The 15,089-nt window shown below is 40.1% G+C and overlaps 1 protein-coding gene across 1 annotated transcript in view; it reads left to right on the forward strand.

Annotated features, from left to right (window-relative positions):
* Nucleotides 1-13,389, forward strand: part of RASGEF1C (RasGEF domain family member 1C) — a 31,858-nt gene extending 18,469 nt beyond the window's left edge. The window contains exons 10-13 of the mRNA XM_066560070.1: nucleotides 2,893-2,988; nucleotides 3,137-3,260; nucleotides 5,248-5,320; nucleotides 5,718-13,389. Of these exons, the coding sequence (XP_066416167.1) occupies nucleotides 2,893-2,988; nucleotides 3,137-3,260; nucleotides 5,248-5,320; nucleotides 5,718-5,742 (318 nt within the window). The 3' untranslated portion in view covers nucleotides 5,743-13,389. The remainder of the gene's footprint in view (nucleotides 1-2,892; nucleotides 2,989-3,136; nucleotides 3,261-5,247; nucleotides 5,321-5,717) is intronic.
* Nucleotides 13,390-15,089: the final 1,700 nt, after the last annotated feature.

Genomic DNA, 15,089 nt, shown 5'->3' on the forward strand with positions numbered 1-15,089 from the left:
GGAATTTAGTTTCTTTTTATAAGCAAGATTATAATTTATTTGTCTTAATGAACTTAAATGCATCCAAAAGAACATGATGACTTCTTTTTGATAGATGTTACATTGTTTCTTGGCAAACTCATAGCAAAGCTCACTCTGAAGAAAATTTTTATCTTCAAACTGAATTGTGCTTGCAGAGGACTATACTGGTTAGTAAGCAAGTCTGGTTTTGTCTGTGCAGCCAAATGACCTGTGACAGCTCCAAAATGAAGTCATTCCACTGGGAAACTCTGCATTGTACTCATGGTATAGCTCTGGCTTTGAAATGTTGGGAGCGTGTACAGCACAGCACTGTGTGTTGTTGCTGTCTGATACTGTGGAGCAAGAAAAAGTCAGATCTCATTAATTGTCTTCTTTCTGCAGGAGGCAATTGTCCTTCAGCATGTGGGTGGGTTGGATGGCATGGAAGGGGGATAAAAATGGAGAGAAATATGGGTTTCTGGCACGAACCCAGGTTTTATGCTAGCAAAGTGCCTGGAGTGAAGCCAGTGTTAGAGTATAATTGTAACCACTTTTGTTGTTTTTCCTACAGAAATTTGGAAAGTAAAGCATACAGGGTAATATATTTTTATTGGGAAAATAAATGGTGACCAGAATACAGCAATTCCATGGAAATGTGTAGAGAATTGGTATCCTTGGGTATGTCTTTCAGCATCTTTTGGATGAGATGACAACAAGCTCTGCCATGTTCAGAGCTGACTGGGGGCTCTGTAGCTGTATTACCCTGGCATCCAGCCCACATTTGTGTACCTTTCCTCTCAGCAAGGCTTTTCCTTCATGTTTAGTACCACTAATGGTGCTGACCTTTCTCCCAGGCAGTGGAGCAGACAGAACAAGCTCACATCTGCCTGCAAAAAAAAAAAAAATATGTAGACAGAACCTGGCAGTGATTTCTAGCTGGGGATCAGTGTCTGGCTCCAGCTCTCTGTATCTTCCCACCTTTTGAGACCACACTGGTTACAGAGTCATCATCATTTTTGGGAGAAAACAAACCACATAGAGTGAGTTGTGTTCTTTACTCCAGGTTGATGATCTAGTTTGGGTAATATGAAAATAAATCCTGAAACACATTTAGCTCAGTTTGACTAGAAATTGTTCCACCTGATTCTAATAGGAGGGCTCAGCATTTTGTGAGGATAAGGCTGTGCTTTGTTTTCATTCCTGAGTTTTATCAGTGGAATGTATCAGGATAAGTATGCAGTGGCTCTTGGGGCATCAGTCCAGGCTTTTTTATGGCAGTTTGCAGTGACATTACAGAGTTGTTCTGTGGCTGTCCCATAAGAAAGCCAGCAGAGATGCAGATCTTTAAAAGTTTACTGAATGTGGTGATTTAGTTAGAACAGAAATGTGCTTCCATTTTCACAACACACACTGGCAGTAGCTTGTGGACTCCTTGCCTCAGTGTTTTCACTTCTATAGCTTGTTCACCCTCATTGGAGCATCACAGCATTGTAGCATCCATGTAAACTGGAAAATAACAGCTCCCAATCCTGTTCTGGGTCCATTTCATATCCTGTTACAGCTGATGTACAGCATGAGGTGGAATAACATTAATGAGATGGAATAACATTAAATACTTAACTAAAGGATTGCTCTCTTGGCTGTTCTTGCATGCCATGAGGGCTCTTTAGCTTTGGTGCTGCTTAATAAGCTCCAGCTCAGTTAATATACAAACAGAGCAGTGGAAACATTTGGGCACTGCCATGCAGTGTGTTTGCATTTGTGTTCATGGTGGTTAAGTTTGTACTTGGTGCTTTAAACGACAGACATTGCTGACCTTCAGCTCAAACCCCCCAGGCAGCCTTTTGCTGTCCCAGTGTCACTGCTGGAGAGGTGGGCAGTCTGAGGTTTGACTGTCAGCTTCCATCGACTGGTCCTTTGTGTTATCTTTCTTTTCCCTTTGAGCTGTGAGACAAAGGACCCTGAGAGAGTCTGCTTCATTCTGGATCTCTGCTGAGGTTGAGGATGCATTTCAGGAGCACTGCTACTGCTTTTTGCTGTAGAACATCTGGCATAAAATTTATTTTTCCCTGCTTGTAATTCCATCAATTTCAAGAGTCCTATGCAGACTTCTTTTATAGCAAATTATGATCCAACTCTGATGGGTTAGGGGAGAGGCTTGGGTCACTGCTGAATGCCACTCTGCCCTGGATGATGGCCAGGGCTAGTTTTAAGGACTATAGTGGTTCTCTCTGGCTACTGTTAGCAGTTTCCTGTCAACCAGCTTAATATTTTCAATCCTGTTGTCTGCAGGTTAATTTGGAGAAGCAGGTTGTATTAATCATGCACCAGGAAGGAAATTACATGCCTCAAGAGGTAGCTGTGCATGGAGCTGTTGAAAATGAAACAGCTCCCGATTAACTGTTTGTAGACAAGTCCTTGGTCACCAAATTTTATGCTGTCTTTCCTTGTCCAGGGACAATATTGGTTCTTTGGTTCCCATCTGAGTTTAAATAGATCAATTTTTATGTTCAACATCTCTGCTTACAAGGACACAACAGGAAAGGGAAGAGTTCTGCAGTGTTATTTTGCTCTTTGCTGTCTGATGTTGTCCATCAGACAGTGATGTTGTTGATAATAAATGGGGCTTTTAGCACTTTCTTAGCCATGTTATTGTGCTCAGTGAACATTGTGTTCAGTTCACTTTCATCTCAGCATACACTCTCCTGGTGGCTGAAGGTCTCTCTAGACACTACTGCCCTTTTGCTGGCCTGTAGCTGTACTGCTTTTCAAGTGCACAGCACACTGAAAAGTTAATACTTCTTTATTCTCATCTCTCCCAATTGAGTTGTTCTTTCATGCAGAGAAAATACTGAACTGAAAAGATAATGGTATTGTCATTTCTCTCCACAGATTGTGATCCCCTTCTTCAGCCTATTGATCAAAGACATTTATTTTTTGAATGAGGGATGTGCTAATCGCCTTCCAAATGGACACGTCAACTTTGAAGTAAGATCTGAAAAATGTTTTTACCTATCCCATTCTGATAGCTGAGGGACTATCTGAGACAATTAGCCTGCAATTTTCAGTGCAGACCATCAAACACTGAATATGAGGTAATATTACTGTATCTGAGTGGAATGATTTATGTTTACAGAAATTCCTGGAACTGGCTAAGCAAGTAGGAGAATTTATAACATGGAAACAAGTGGAGTGTCCATTTGAGCAAGACCCTAACATCATCCACTACTTGCACACTGCTCCCATTTTTACTGAGGATGGTAAGACTCTGTACAATCACTCATCACTGAAAAGGTCTTTCTTCATCACTACTAATTAACACTGATCAATGCTTTGGTGATCTCTCTCCCTGTCCCAGCTGTTTCCTGGCTTTCCTGCCAAGCAGCTTGTTTATGCCCAGTCTATCAATGTGTTTTTGCAAACACAGCCTTCCAGCACATGAAGCTGCTGCCTAATGGTTTTTCTCTTGTCTGTAGCTTCTCTATAAGGCACTGTCTAGGAAGCTGCCATTGTGGCCTCATTTTTTAATCACGAATTGTGGCCACACAAGCCTGTCATGGGCTCCTCTGAATGTCAGCTGTCCCTTAGCCACTCATTGTGTGATTGATGGAACCAGAGCTAATCTCTCTCACAAACCAACTCTGTCATCTCTTCAGCAAACACAGCTCAGGGCGATGGAGCCTAGCTGACCTCCTCCTCTACAGCAATGACATGTTATGTACAGAAAAGAATTTTTAAGAAAATCTTTTCTATTCATTTCAGCTGTAGCTATGAAAGCCCTGTTCTGAAATTATTTCTCTTGTCTTCTGGTACTTTTCTGTCCTCGTGAGTTTGGTATCCAGCATGTCAGTATGTGTCACTTCATACTGGTTTGTGTCAGCTGCCTCTCTATACATTGTCACGCACAGAATTGTCTGTAGCAACCTTCCCAGAAGCTATTCTAGTGGTGGGTTTATTTCTTCTTCATTCTATAGGCAGTTTTCTGTACTAATCCAAGGTAAACAGACCAGACAGCTTTTATTTCATAGACTACTTTAGAAAGCAAAGTACTGTTTCTAAAATCTTGCCTAAATCTTAAGAATGACTGCCAAAATACAATAATTAGTATGATTAAACTAATATGTATCAAAAGGAGATAAAATGCAGGCATTTTTTCTTGTTTTAGGCTCTAAAGGGACAGAAAATGAAAGTCAGGGTTTTCAGACTACTGGACTAAAAAAAGAGTGACCTCAACCCACAATTGTACGTGGATTTTCTCCCTCATGTCCTCCCCTATATTCATGCTGCTTTTGTGAAATGCCCTTTGCAGAAGCCACAGGAAACCTCCCCCTTTGCCCAGGGGCAGTGCAGAGCAGAAAGAAGTGCCCTGAATGAAAGGTGGGAAGAGATCTGAGAGGGATTCAGCAGTGGCATGTGAAATGCAGCTGAACTGTGCTTGTCACTATGTGGAGGAATGGTCAACACTTGAATATTAAAATACAATGCATTTGTAGCTCAGACTTGAATGGTGAGATGGTTCCAGCAGTTAAGAAAAAGCATCATGAAACAGTCAAATGAGGAAATGTGTGTGAACACAAATTACAGCCTGTGATTCTGTGAAGACAGTGAGATATTATTGCACTGCCAGCTTTTGCAGAGGGGACTCTACAATATGGACTCATTTTGGTGTCATAAAATACATCCTACAGTGTAAGGAGTTGCAATAAAAGAACAGATTTATTTTCTTCCACTGCGTTCCTTCTCTGGTTTCTGTAACTCACTCTTACCTTGACAGTATTGTGTATGCATTTAAGATACCATGTTCCCATAAGCTTTTAAAAAACTTTAAAAAGATTGAGGAACATAAAGTTGTGTTATGTGATGAGAATACCCTTAGTTTTTAAAAGCTTATGTGTTTAGGTGTCAGCTCTCACTGTGTCATTTTTAAAGTTCATATAACTCTTGAGTAGCAGTGCTGGAGGAAATGGGCCCAGATCTCTGTCTGCAAAACCAGAGACATTTCAACCATTAATATTGTAATGAGAAGGTCATGCTAACATATTTTAACTCTGGGCTCCTTTACTGTTCCATCAAAATTAACTAACAACTTTCCAAGGTAGACATGTGACCTAAACATCAGTGTCCCACTGATCACCAGCTACCTGAGGGACCATGAAGTTTTACAGTTTCTCTTTCTGTGTGTACAGCAATGCAGAGGGATGTGGGTTACTGATGCTATTGGAAATAACACATATTTACTGTTTCCAGGTTTGTATCTGGCTTCCTATGAAAGTGAAAGTCCAGAGAACCAGACAGAAAAAGACAGGTGGAAATCCTTAAGGTAACCTCTCATTTTATCAGTTCATTTCTAAAATACCTCCAAACAGTTGCTCTGATATCAAAGCTTGTGAAGTCCAGGTGTTTAAGCTATTACCCCTGAGAGAGATCTCTTCCATTTAAAACTAATTTGCAGAGCTAAGGCTGCGCTGATAAAAACACATTTTAATCTCAAATTATCCTCCCTGTAAAGAATACCCTCAGCTTCCTGTACCCATTCAGAAGCCTGATACAGATGAAGAATGCCCCAGGTCAACTGGATCTTCCAACAGTTTAGAACTCTTCTAAGAGATGTGAAATGGTTCGACATAAATGAGAATATGAAGACAGTGATTAAAACAACCCAAACCTTTACATTTGCTTTTTTTTTTTTTAATTGTCCTTATGTTTTACTTTTACAGATCCACTATTTTAGGAAAGACTTGAAGATTGAGAGATTATTGCAGTAGGTCAAGGAAAAGAAATCCGCAAACATTTTGCACTACTGATTCCAAAGATGCCTGTTTGGGATTTAGACAATTTATTTTGTTTGAGTTTTTTTGTTGGGTTTTTCTGACTGCCTAACATGATGGATGAACTGGATTCATCCACTGAAATCAATAGAACTGTGTGCACAATGATGCTTTTCTAACTATGAGATAGAGAGAGGAAGGACAAACAGACTATTTGTGGCTGTGCCCAAACTGCATCAGGATCACTGTAATTTTGCCTCTGAAGGAAAATACAAGAAAACCAGGAGCAGGGAGAATCATGGTACTGCAACAGAGAATGGAAAAGTATAAGAAAGGAAAGCAAAAATACACAAGAGTATTTCAGAAGCAGGTGCTTCAGACAGCAGTTCTTTAAACCTTTGAGGATTGTAAAATTAAATCAAAGACAGACAACAGCAATCTGGTTAATTGCTGAATGAAGAAAAAAAAGAACTTAACCTTGCATCAGCAGTCCCCCAGCCTTGTTGAACAAAGCACTGACTGCTGCAGGTTGGAGCTTGCAGGGATGAGGACTGACACTGCTCACACACACGTCTGTCACATATAGGCCACGTCAGCATGGGAACATTGTCCTGACCCCATGGATTTTTACAGAACAGCCTGGAGTGTGACTCTTGCTTAGTTCATCTTCCCACCGCGGTTGTTGCTTTCCTTACTGTGAATCTGGGCCGGTCTAAGGAGGGTACAGAGGGTTGATGGTGCTGCTTGAAGACATCCCCACCACTTCTGAGGTTGAATGAAGAAGCAAATGACTCTGGACTCAACTTACCTCTATTTAATGTATGTAGTGTATTCCCTAAATTTATTGATGCTGACTTGCATCTTTTAAGGGGTTTTATCACACCCAAAGAAAAAAAGGTACTGCATTACCATTTCTATGGGGTTCCAATTGACACAGTACTGTTTATTTTGTAACATGATACTTAAGAGGATGGGGGTTAATTGCTCTGAACTTAGGAGCTACATGGTATGCTTTAAGAAGACAAAGGGTTTCAGACTGGAATGAATGCACTAAAGAATTTGTCATTCATGAGCAGATAACAATTTTTGTCTTTTTTACTTTTAGGATGTAAAGTTCACTGTTTCCTTACAGATAACATGAAATAGGGACAATGTCTTGTATTTAAAGCTGTACAATAATCAAGGTGCTACTGTAATAGATATATTAAATGATAATGAACTATATTAGATTCAAAACTAAGCCCTAACAGTCGACTTATTGTTTGTGTGTGGAAGGAATGTTCCTAACTGCCCCAGAAAATATCTCAAAAAGCTTAAATGAAACCTCAATGCCACATCATACTGAACTTTGCATTTTTATTACTGACTTGGTGCTACCTTTTCAGATGTTCCAGTCCTTCTCTCCCTACAACAGAAGGATGTAACCCTTTCTTTGAAATCAGTAATAATTTTATTTCAGCACAGAGAGATTCCAAGTGGCTGTGGTGTTTTGAAAAATTAGGGTAATCACAAAACCTGGCTGTGTTGGCCTATTCAGCCAGAAAACTGGAACTGTTCCTGCCCTCTGCCAGGCTCAAAGTTGTCCATGCCTGAGTGAGCTGCTGACCTGGGGACATGGGCAGGCTGGAGTTTGAGGGCAGCAGCCTGGGAATGCTCTGTGTGGTGCACTCCAGGTTGGATGTGTCTGCAGAGCAGTTCTGTGCTGGGCTGTGGCCTGAGGGATCCCAGTCTGGCTCACTGAATCCACTTGAGCTTGCTGAGCTGAGCAGGATGGATTCTTCTGGATTTGCAAACAGGGCTTGAGGCTGAACTTCAGGTCTCCTTTTCCTGTAGATCAGCACATGAATTCAGATGGGGGGACATAAAACTCTAATGTGTTTATTCCAGCTTTGTATGGAAGAACTAAGGATGTAAGGATGATGGTACAGCATCATTGCAGCTATGGAATGATGACTGCTCTGCTGATACTGTGAATCTGCTGTTTGTTAATTTTTGTACATGAGCTAAGAGCTATACAGAGGAACTATACACATAGCTGTTCCTTCAGGCAGAACCATTTCCAAAATGAAGCCATTAAAAACCTGTTAAATTTCAGATGAATCCAGAGCAATAACCATAAATGTATCTACAACAATGCTAATGTTTAAATGTGTTTCCTAAATGGTAAATTTTTTTTACTATCTGCATATTTTTATTAGGCACAGTGTGATTTCACAGTGGAAATATGGGGGTTTTGCTTATCTGAAACCCAGTGCAGGTGGATGGGCCCTTTCTTAAAACCTGCTTTTTAAAATTTAAATCCTCACTCCTTTTCTAATGAGCCACTAGAGGTTGGTACAGGTGAGATTAAAAACCATGACAATTAATTAAAATATGATTTCTCATTATAATTCCTTATATTTTGGGGCACCTTCCATGAATTTGGGCAATTTTGCAAGTACAGGTTAAATTAGATCTCCTAAAGTTTATCAATGTTGCAAACTAAATCACTTTTGTAGTCCAAAACTTTCAGACCTCAGTGCTTAAAATGGAAGCATAAAGGTCAGATCTAGGTGGGTATTAAGGGCTTAGTGGGACTGTCAGAAGCACTAAATTATTCTTAAGCCTTTATGTAGTCAGACATTTAAAAGGTCTTTTTTCAGAGGTGCTAAACATCCTCATCTCTTGGGGAGTAGTGAAGCAATTATTGCTTTGTAGAGGTGCATGGCACATTAATCTGTAGTGTTTGATCTCCAGAGACATTCACTGCTCTTTGCAAAATGACTTGGAGATGAGAGTGCAAAACAACTTAAAATGAGAAGACAGCGCTTTTAAAAAACGGACTTCAGGAGACATAGCTCGTCTTCACAGAATTTTGTAGCTGAATCCTATTTAAACAGAAACAATGCAAGCCTTAAGTTGCAGCTGTCAGTTGCATTTCTAATCGATCTGTGGCCTAACCAGGGTGAACAGCTCCTGGCAGGAGGGGGTTAGAGCCGTGCTTCACCAACAAGCACCAGTACAGCTGAAAACAAAGAATGACAACTTGGGCAATAAATTTCTTCTAAAAATGTATTAATATTACATGAAAATGAGACCATATACATGTCTAGTAATCTATTTTTATTGCTATAGAGGCATAAAGAACTCCTGCCATGCTGAAAAGAAAGGATCACTTCCCACCAAGCACTAAACCACTCTAAGGTGTGCAGTCATTAGACAAACATCTAGACAAGTTACTTGTAGTAATGTTGTGGCTTTCTAATTCTGCTTCTTTGAGTGGATTCACTCCCTGGCAGCTGCTTGAACTAATGCTACACAGAGAACAGAGCAAAGCTAGACCTGTAGGTCTGCTCTGATGGTGTCAAACCCCTAAGCTGGTAAGATGTGAATATGACACAGTCTTGCAGAAGCATTAACTTAGTTTCTGGTATACAGCAGTATCTTTAAAGACCCAAATACACAAAATCACTTCTGCACCTCCTCCAGTGTAATCAGAATGGTAGCAAAAGTCCCATTTTTCCATTTCTTGCGTGTGCCATCCTGCAATGCAAGGATGGGTATAAAGCTCAGTGGAAAGCAAGGAGGGAATTGTGTGCCTTCAGCTTGTGTGAAGTCAGTAGATGAACTTGCTCAATGCCTTTTGAAAGACAGTTAATTGTACAGTGTTGCCCTCAATTTCACATCCACACTGATCACATTACCAAATTAAAGGTGCATGGATATAGGGCAGCTGGGCACAACTAAATTTTCAGGACAGAAACTTGAAATGAGTCAAGCACTCTGTGCCCCAGAGCACCCTGATTAGACTGTCATTGTTCCCCCTCTTAGGCAATGAACACAATCCTGTTGTACATCTCTGGAAGCTCCCCATGTGGATAGAGCAAACTGCAATCCCAGCTTCTGCTGAGGTGTCACTTTAAAAAAGTGTGGACAGCTGCTAAAGCACTTCAAATAAGAAACAATTTAAATGTAGAGATATTTTTCTGAGCTCAAGAACACTGTATGATGTGGTCAGTAGTGATAAGATAATCACTCACTTAAAATTAAGCCTGTCCCTTCCTGATATCTTGGTTATTTCATCATGTTTTATTGCAATAGTATAATGCACCTTTTTTTTTAAGCACATGAGCACTGGTTTGCACATGACTTTAAATCCATTTTAGAACAGAGCTCAGATCACTGAATATGTAATTGGAATTATCAACTGAAAAGACATGTTAGTAGAAAAAATAGTTATGCATATCAATGTAAAAATGTTACACAGTTAACAGTCTCTGGCCTAGCAATGACTGTGTTCCATGGAATGAGACTGATTCCAAGCACAGCAATGTGCCAGAGGAAAAACTCCAATTAATTCTGATGAGTTTTGGAGCAGTCCTGCAATTATTAACTGGAGTACAGTTTTTAGTTATTCATAGGTATTAAACTGTATTGCCAGCTGGTGTAGTCTCTGTGCCAGGTGCAACTCTCAGAGGGGAGATGCACTTAACAGGGTGAAAGTCCAGCCTTAGCGAAAGTTTTCTTTGACATTGTTGAACTTTCAGCAGCAAATTCAAGGACTAAATCTGATCCAATGAATTAATTCATGTCTGAGAGCAAAATTTTACTTTTTGGCTTTCTGGCTTTAAGAACCTTTTTCTCTTTTTATACTGGTAGAAATTAGCCATACTGTCTCAAATTATTCTTTCATTGGAAATTAAACCCCCTTTGATTGTGAACTGATTATTTCCATTGTTGTAGTTGCAGAATGGGGTTAGGGAGTGACAAAGAAACAAGGAAAAGCCCCCTTGTTACTGCTCAGAGACTTGACTGTGGGCCAAAACTGTCCTTTCTTTTGTCCTTTCTAACATCACCTGTGGAGTGGAATTCCCTCTGTAGGTGGTGCAGGGCATTCCTGAAGTGTGGGTGCCCAGCTCTCGGGATGGCAGCACAGGCACCCCCAGGGGATGATCTCAAAGGTCAGTGCACATTCACAGCTGAGCCTGCACTCTGCTTTTCTGGGACATGCCCCTTTTGATGGAGAGAAAGTTCTTGGAAGTTCACCTGAGGCAAAGCCTTCCTTACCCACCCAACAGAATGATTACCCAAATACTTCCTTACCCACTCAACAGAATGATTACGAGAAAATTCTTTGAACTAAAAGTTTTCTCTAGTGGATTTAAAACAGTGAAGAATTTGTTACTTCGTTGACAGAGGTTTTAAGATCTAAGAAAAATAAGTATTTTAAAAATTATGAAAAATACTTTGATGGTTGTTAACTTTCATATTTCACTGCATGGTGGCAGAGTGGAACAAAATATCTTCTATTTTGTTAGTGGCAGCTAGGCAGGCGAAGGCAGGAGAGAATAGTGAAATACTGGTGCAGAAAATATTACCAATAATTTTGTTTTAATATTGGCTAGAATGTGTCCCTTCCCCTGAAACCACTGTGAACCAGTTACCAGTTTTTAGATGGAACAGATCTGAAGCTTAATCTGGTTAGTATTGATTTCTTTTACAATTCTTTCTGCATATTTTCAGATAGGCAAAAAAGACTAAGTACACTAAAGCTAATGCCCATACAAGGCATCACATCCTGCATTGTTACATTATGCCAGCGTAGCTAGGGAGCAGATAGCTTGTATGGCTGGTATTTCACACACTCTGCACGGGTGCAAGACACAAACTCAGGCAGCAGCCTCAGCTGCAGGAAGAAGCTAAGAGTCACTCCTGCTGAGCTCCCTGCCCTGCTCTGTGGCCAGCACAGGCTGGAGTGCTGTAAATTCAGAGTGGCTTGGACTGCTCACTCCTCCCTTGATGCCTTTCCCTCCACAGAAGTGGTATTTTGCTCCATAAACAGCTCTTACAAAATGCCAAAGGAACATTTTTCTAGCTCTCTGCCATACAAAGGCTCTGTATTCATACTCCAGATCTGTCATAACAGAATAAGAATCCTTCTCTCTTTTCATCCCCATGGCCTTAAAACTGCCAACCCAGATTAATATTGCAGTGTAGCAATGTTCCCAGGCCTCCTAGAATGCAGAAGACTTAGGAGTGCAGAGCTCAGGAGTCCTGCAAGTTAAATGTTTGTAAAGGAACCTTCTTTCTAAAAGGTGCAAAGCTCCATCTGATGGAATTTTGAACAGAAAATGACATATTCCAGCTACCTTTCAGAGCAACATAACTTCCTCAGTGAGCTATTACTGGTCAGTACTACATCACCGCTTTCATTATTGAATTATGCTTCAAAAATTCCAGTCTTTTTTAAATGAATATATGATGAGTTTTTGATGATTGGTCTGTGGGCAAACAGAATAGAGAAAACGGGGGCTGTAGTTTAGGCTGTTGACATCATCTGTGTTTCTTCAGCAGCCCAAGCTGGGTTATCACTTACTGTCTGTCCTTGCCTTGAACTAGGAGTTGTTCCAATATCATTGTCCAAATTATTAAAACTTAGTGAAAGATGCACATGCAGAGCTATTAAATTCAAGTGGTTCAAAGTCTGATTCTTACAAAGGTACATGTACTTCCCTTAGGGGGTTGTCTGTAAAAACATCATTACTAGTAGACAACATAGATGGAAAACAAATTATCCTCTGGGTTCCAGAACTCTTAGCATTCATCAGCTTATAAAGGTGAAAGATTGGATTTTAAGAGTGAATATCAACCATCTTAACTAAACTCCAAGAACATAGTATTTAAAACTATTAAAATGATACTATTTAGTCACGGACCTAAAAGCACAGAGTAAAAATGGTTAAGCAGAACTATCTTTATTTTCAGACTGAGAAATTCAAAGGTTTCATGACAGGCCCAGGGCTACCTGGGAAGCATGTCCTTTCAAAAAATTACCCAAAAAGATATCCAAATTTTAGTTTTACATTTCTTCTGGTGTTAGTCCTTTTTACAGCTGTGCTTAGATAAATGGGAACTAAATTATCACTTTAGGTTTTAAAAATAATCAAGCTAAAAAACAAATATGACTTAAAAGAGTGGTATGTATTAATCATGTGAGTGATAGCAATGAGGAACTGTGCTTTTCCTGTATCTTTTTCATTAAATTAAAAAATTCATGTTGTGATCAGCATTTTCAGGTCAAATTTAAATCTCTCTACCATAGAATCATAAAATTGTAGAATCATTAAGTTGGAAAGGACCTTTAAAATCATCGAGTCCAACTTTTAACCCATCCATAATACTCAAACTATGTAGCTTTGTTAGAAATTCCCAGAATACCAACATTTTATTAATTGCACAGGCAGGAAACAGTAAAGTTACTTGAAAGTGGCTGTTATGATTTTGTGACTGTACATAGATCTTGCAAAATGTTATTGGTAATATGCATCCTGTAGCCCACATAAACACTGCGAGAATAGCATGGTCATTGTTACGCTTTATAGCTGTTGTGGAAAATGTCTTAACCTGCATTCATGATGATAGTGCCCATCCTACTCCCATGCCTTTTTATACAGTTGTGGTAAGATTGTTATGAAATCCTTTTGTCAGTCATGTTCCAGCTAACTTACCTATGTATAGAATTTATATATTAAACCCCCCCTAATTTATACTGTGTTTTAACAGTTTGCCTGAACTGTCTATGGTTTCTAAATTTTGTAATGTGAGTGTCAAATAAGAATAATAATTAAAAAAAATACTTGTCTGTGTGGATTTTTTTCTTTGGTTTTATATGTAGGAAAGATTTCTACAGGATAGGCTGTGAAGAAACTCACATTGCTTTGAAAGAGATGTCCCATATATATGTGTAGGAAGAAACCTGTGGTTTCTGCTCTTTCTCATTTCCACTTAACTGTTTCTCTCTTTATCCTCACACATGCAGTTCAAGCATGTGCACTGCAAGGAAAGGAGACAGATTCACCATTCCCAGAACAAAGTATTTTCCCAAACAGGAGTTGTAGAATGGAAACTTCATAATAATAGGAGGAAAAAGCTGAGACTGGGTCTGAGTATTTTTAGTTTGTTTCTATAAAACTCTGTGGCACAACTAATGTTTAGATGCTTTCTTTTAATATTTGTTTTGCTGATGGCAATGCAAATAATAAACTGAGAGGTGCTACTGAAATGAGGGGCCCATTTCAGTAACAATGTACAGCAAGAGACATCATTGGTTCAAGCAGCTTAAAATTCTTTTAAATAAAGAAGAAAGAGGCTTGGAGGTGAAACTTGTGTAGACAGAAGTGGTGGAGTTCCCTTGATGGCACATTTGGCACCTGCACCACGATGGTTCTGTGAGTAACTGCTGTTCAGCACAGCTGGTCCTGCCTGCTGTCACCAAGGGCGAACGCCTGGATGAGAGTGGTGGCACTGGCTCCAAAGCCTGCAGCAGTGGATGTGCAACCTCCTTCCTCAGCAGAGTTCTTACTCACAGTGCCAGAGCTCCTCTTGCCAAAAGGAACTGTTGAGTCATCTGGCTGAATTTCCTGTAAACTGTGGCTTATCCAGGCTTCCCCATGTGAAGCCCCTAATTCTCTATTAGGCTAAAACATTTCAATCCTCAGGAGGCCCAGCTGTGCCACAGAGAGTGAGAGAAGTCCAAGTTTCAACCACCCCTGTGAGCTTTTCAGTTAAAGGGAGTGGATCAGCTCAGCTCAGCCCAAGGAGAGCCCAGCTGGTCCCTGTATCACCAAAGTAAAACCCAGCCTGCCCTCTGGAGGGAACACTCCCTGCTCAGGGTGAGCTGTCAAGGTGTTCCCATTGCCCTCAGCTCAGGACATGCTCAGGGTAGCACAGCCCGTTCCAGTCTGCCACTGGCCACAGCTCAGGTATTACCTGGCCACAACTTCTCCCCAGTGCACATGGGAATGAACAAAGTGCCCACAATCACACAAAGTTTCTGGGTCACTGTCTTTCTAAGAAAAATTCTAATAACTCCTAAAGAAGGAAAATGTGTCCCTAAGCCATAACCAGACCTTGTTCTTCTTCATCTGGTGAGTACATTTGCATTTTTTCTATTCTACTGCATAATATTAAAATTTTTTTTAAAAAAATCTATTTTAAAATTTTCCTTTATAAAAATAAACTCTCATGGAATGGAAATGCAACTGTCAGTGGGTTCTCACTTTGCCTTTCTGCTGATCCACACATCCAAGCTCTTATTATCTCTTTGAATTTATATATGCCACAACAATCTGGGACACTGGCTCCCTTGATCAGTAGTTACAGTGATTTGTGAAATGAATAATATATTTTTGCCTGAAATGTACCTTAGAAATTCTCGTGGTGGTTTTTCTTTCCCCATTCAGTTCAGTCCCTTATAAAAAGACAGTATTGTCATTACTCTGTCCCTGAGCTCCCAAGCAATGATAGAGCTGCTCCCACACAGTTGGGGGAACCTAAGAAAAT

Source organism: Molothrus aeneus, chromosome 15 (assembly GCF_037042795.1).
Source record: "Molothrus aeneus isolate 106 chromosome 15, BPBGC_Maene_1.0, whole genome shotgun sequence".
NCBI classification, from domain to species: Eukaryota; Metazoa; Chordata; class Aves; order Passeriformes; family Icteridae; genus Molothrus; species Molothrus aeneus.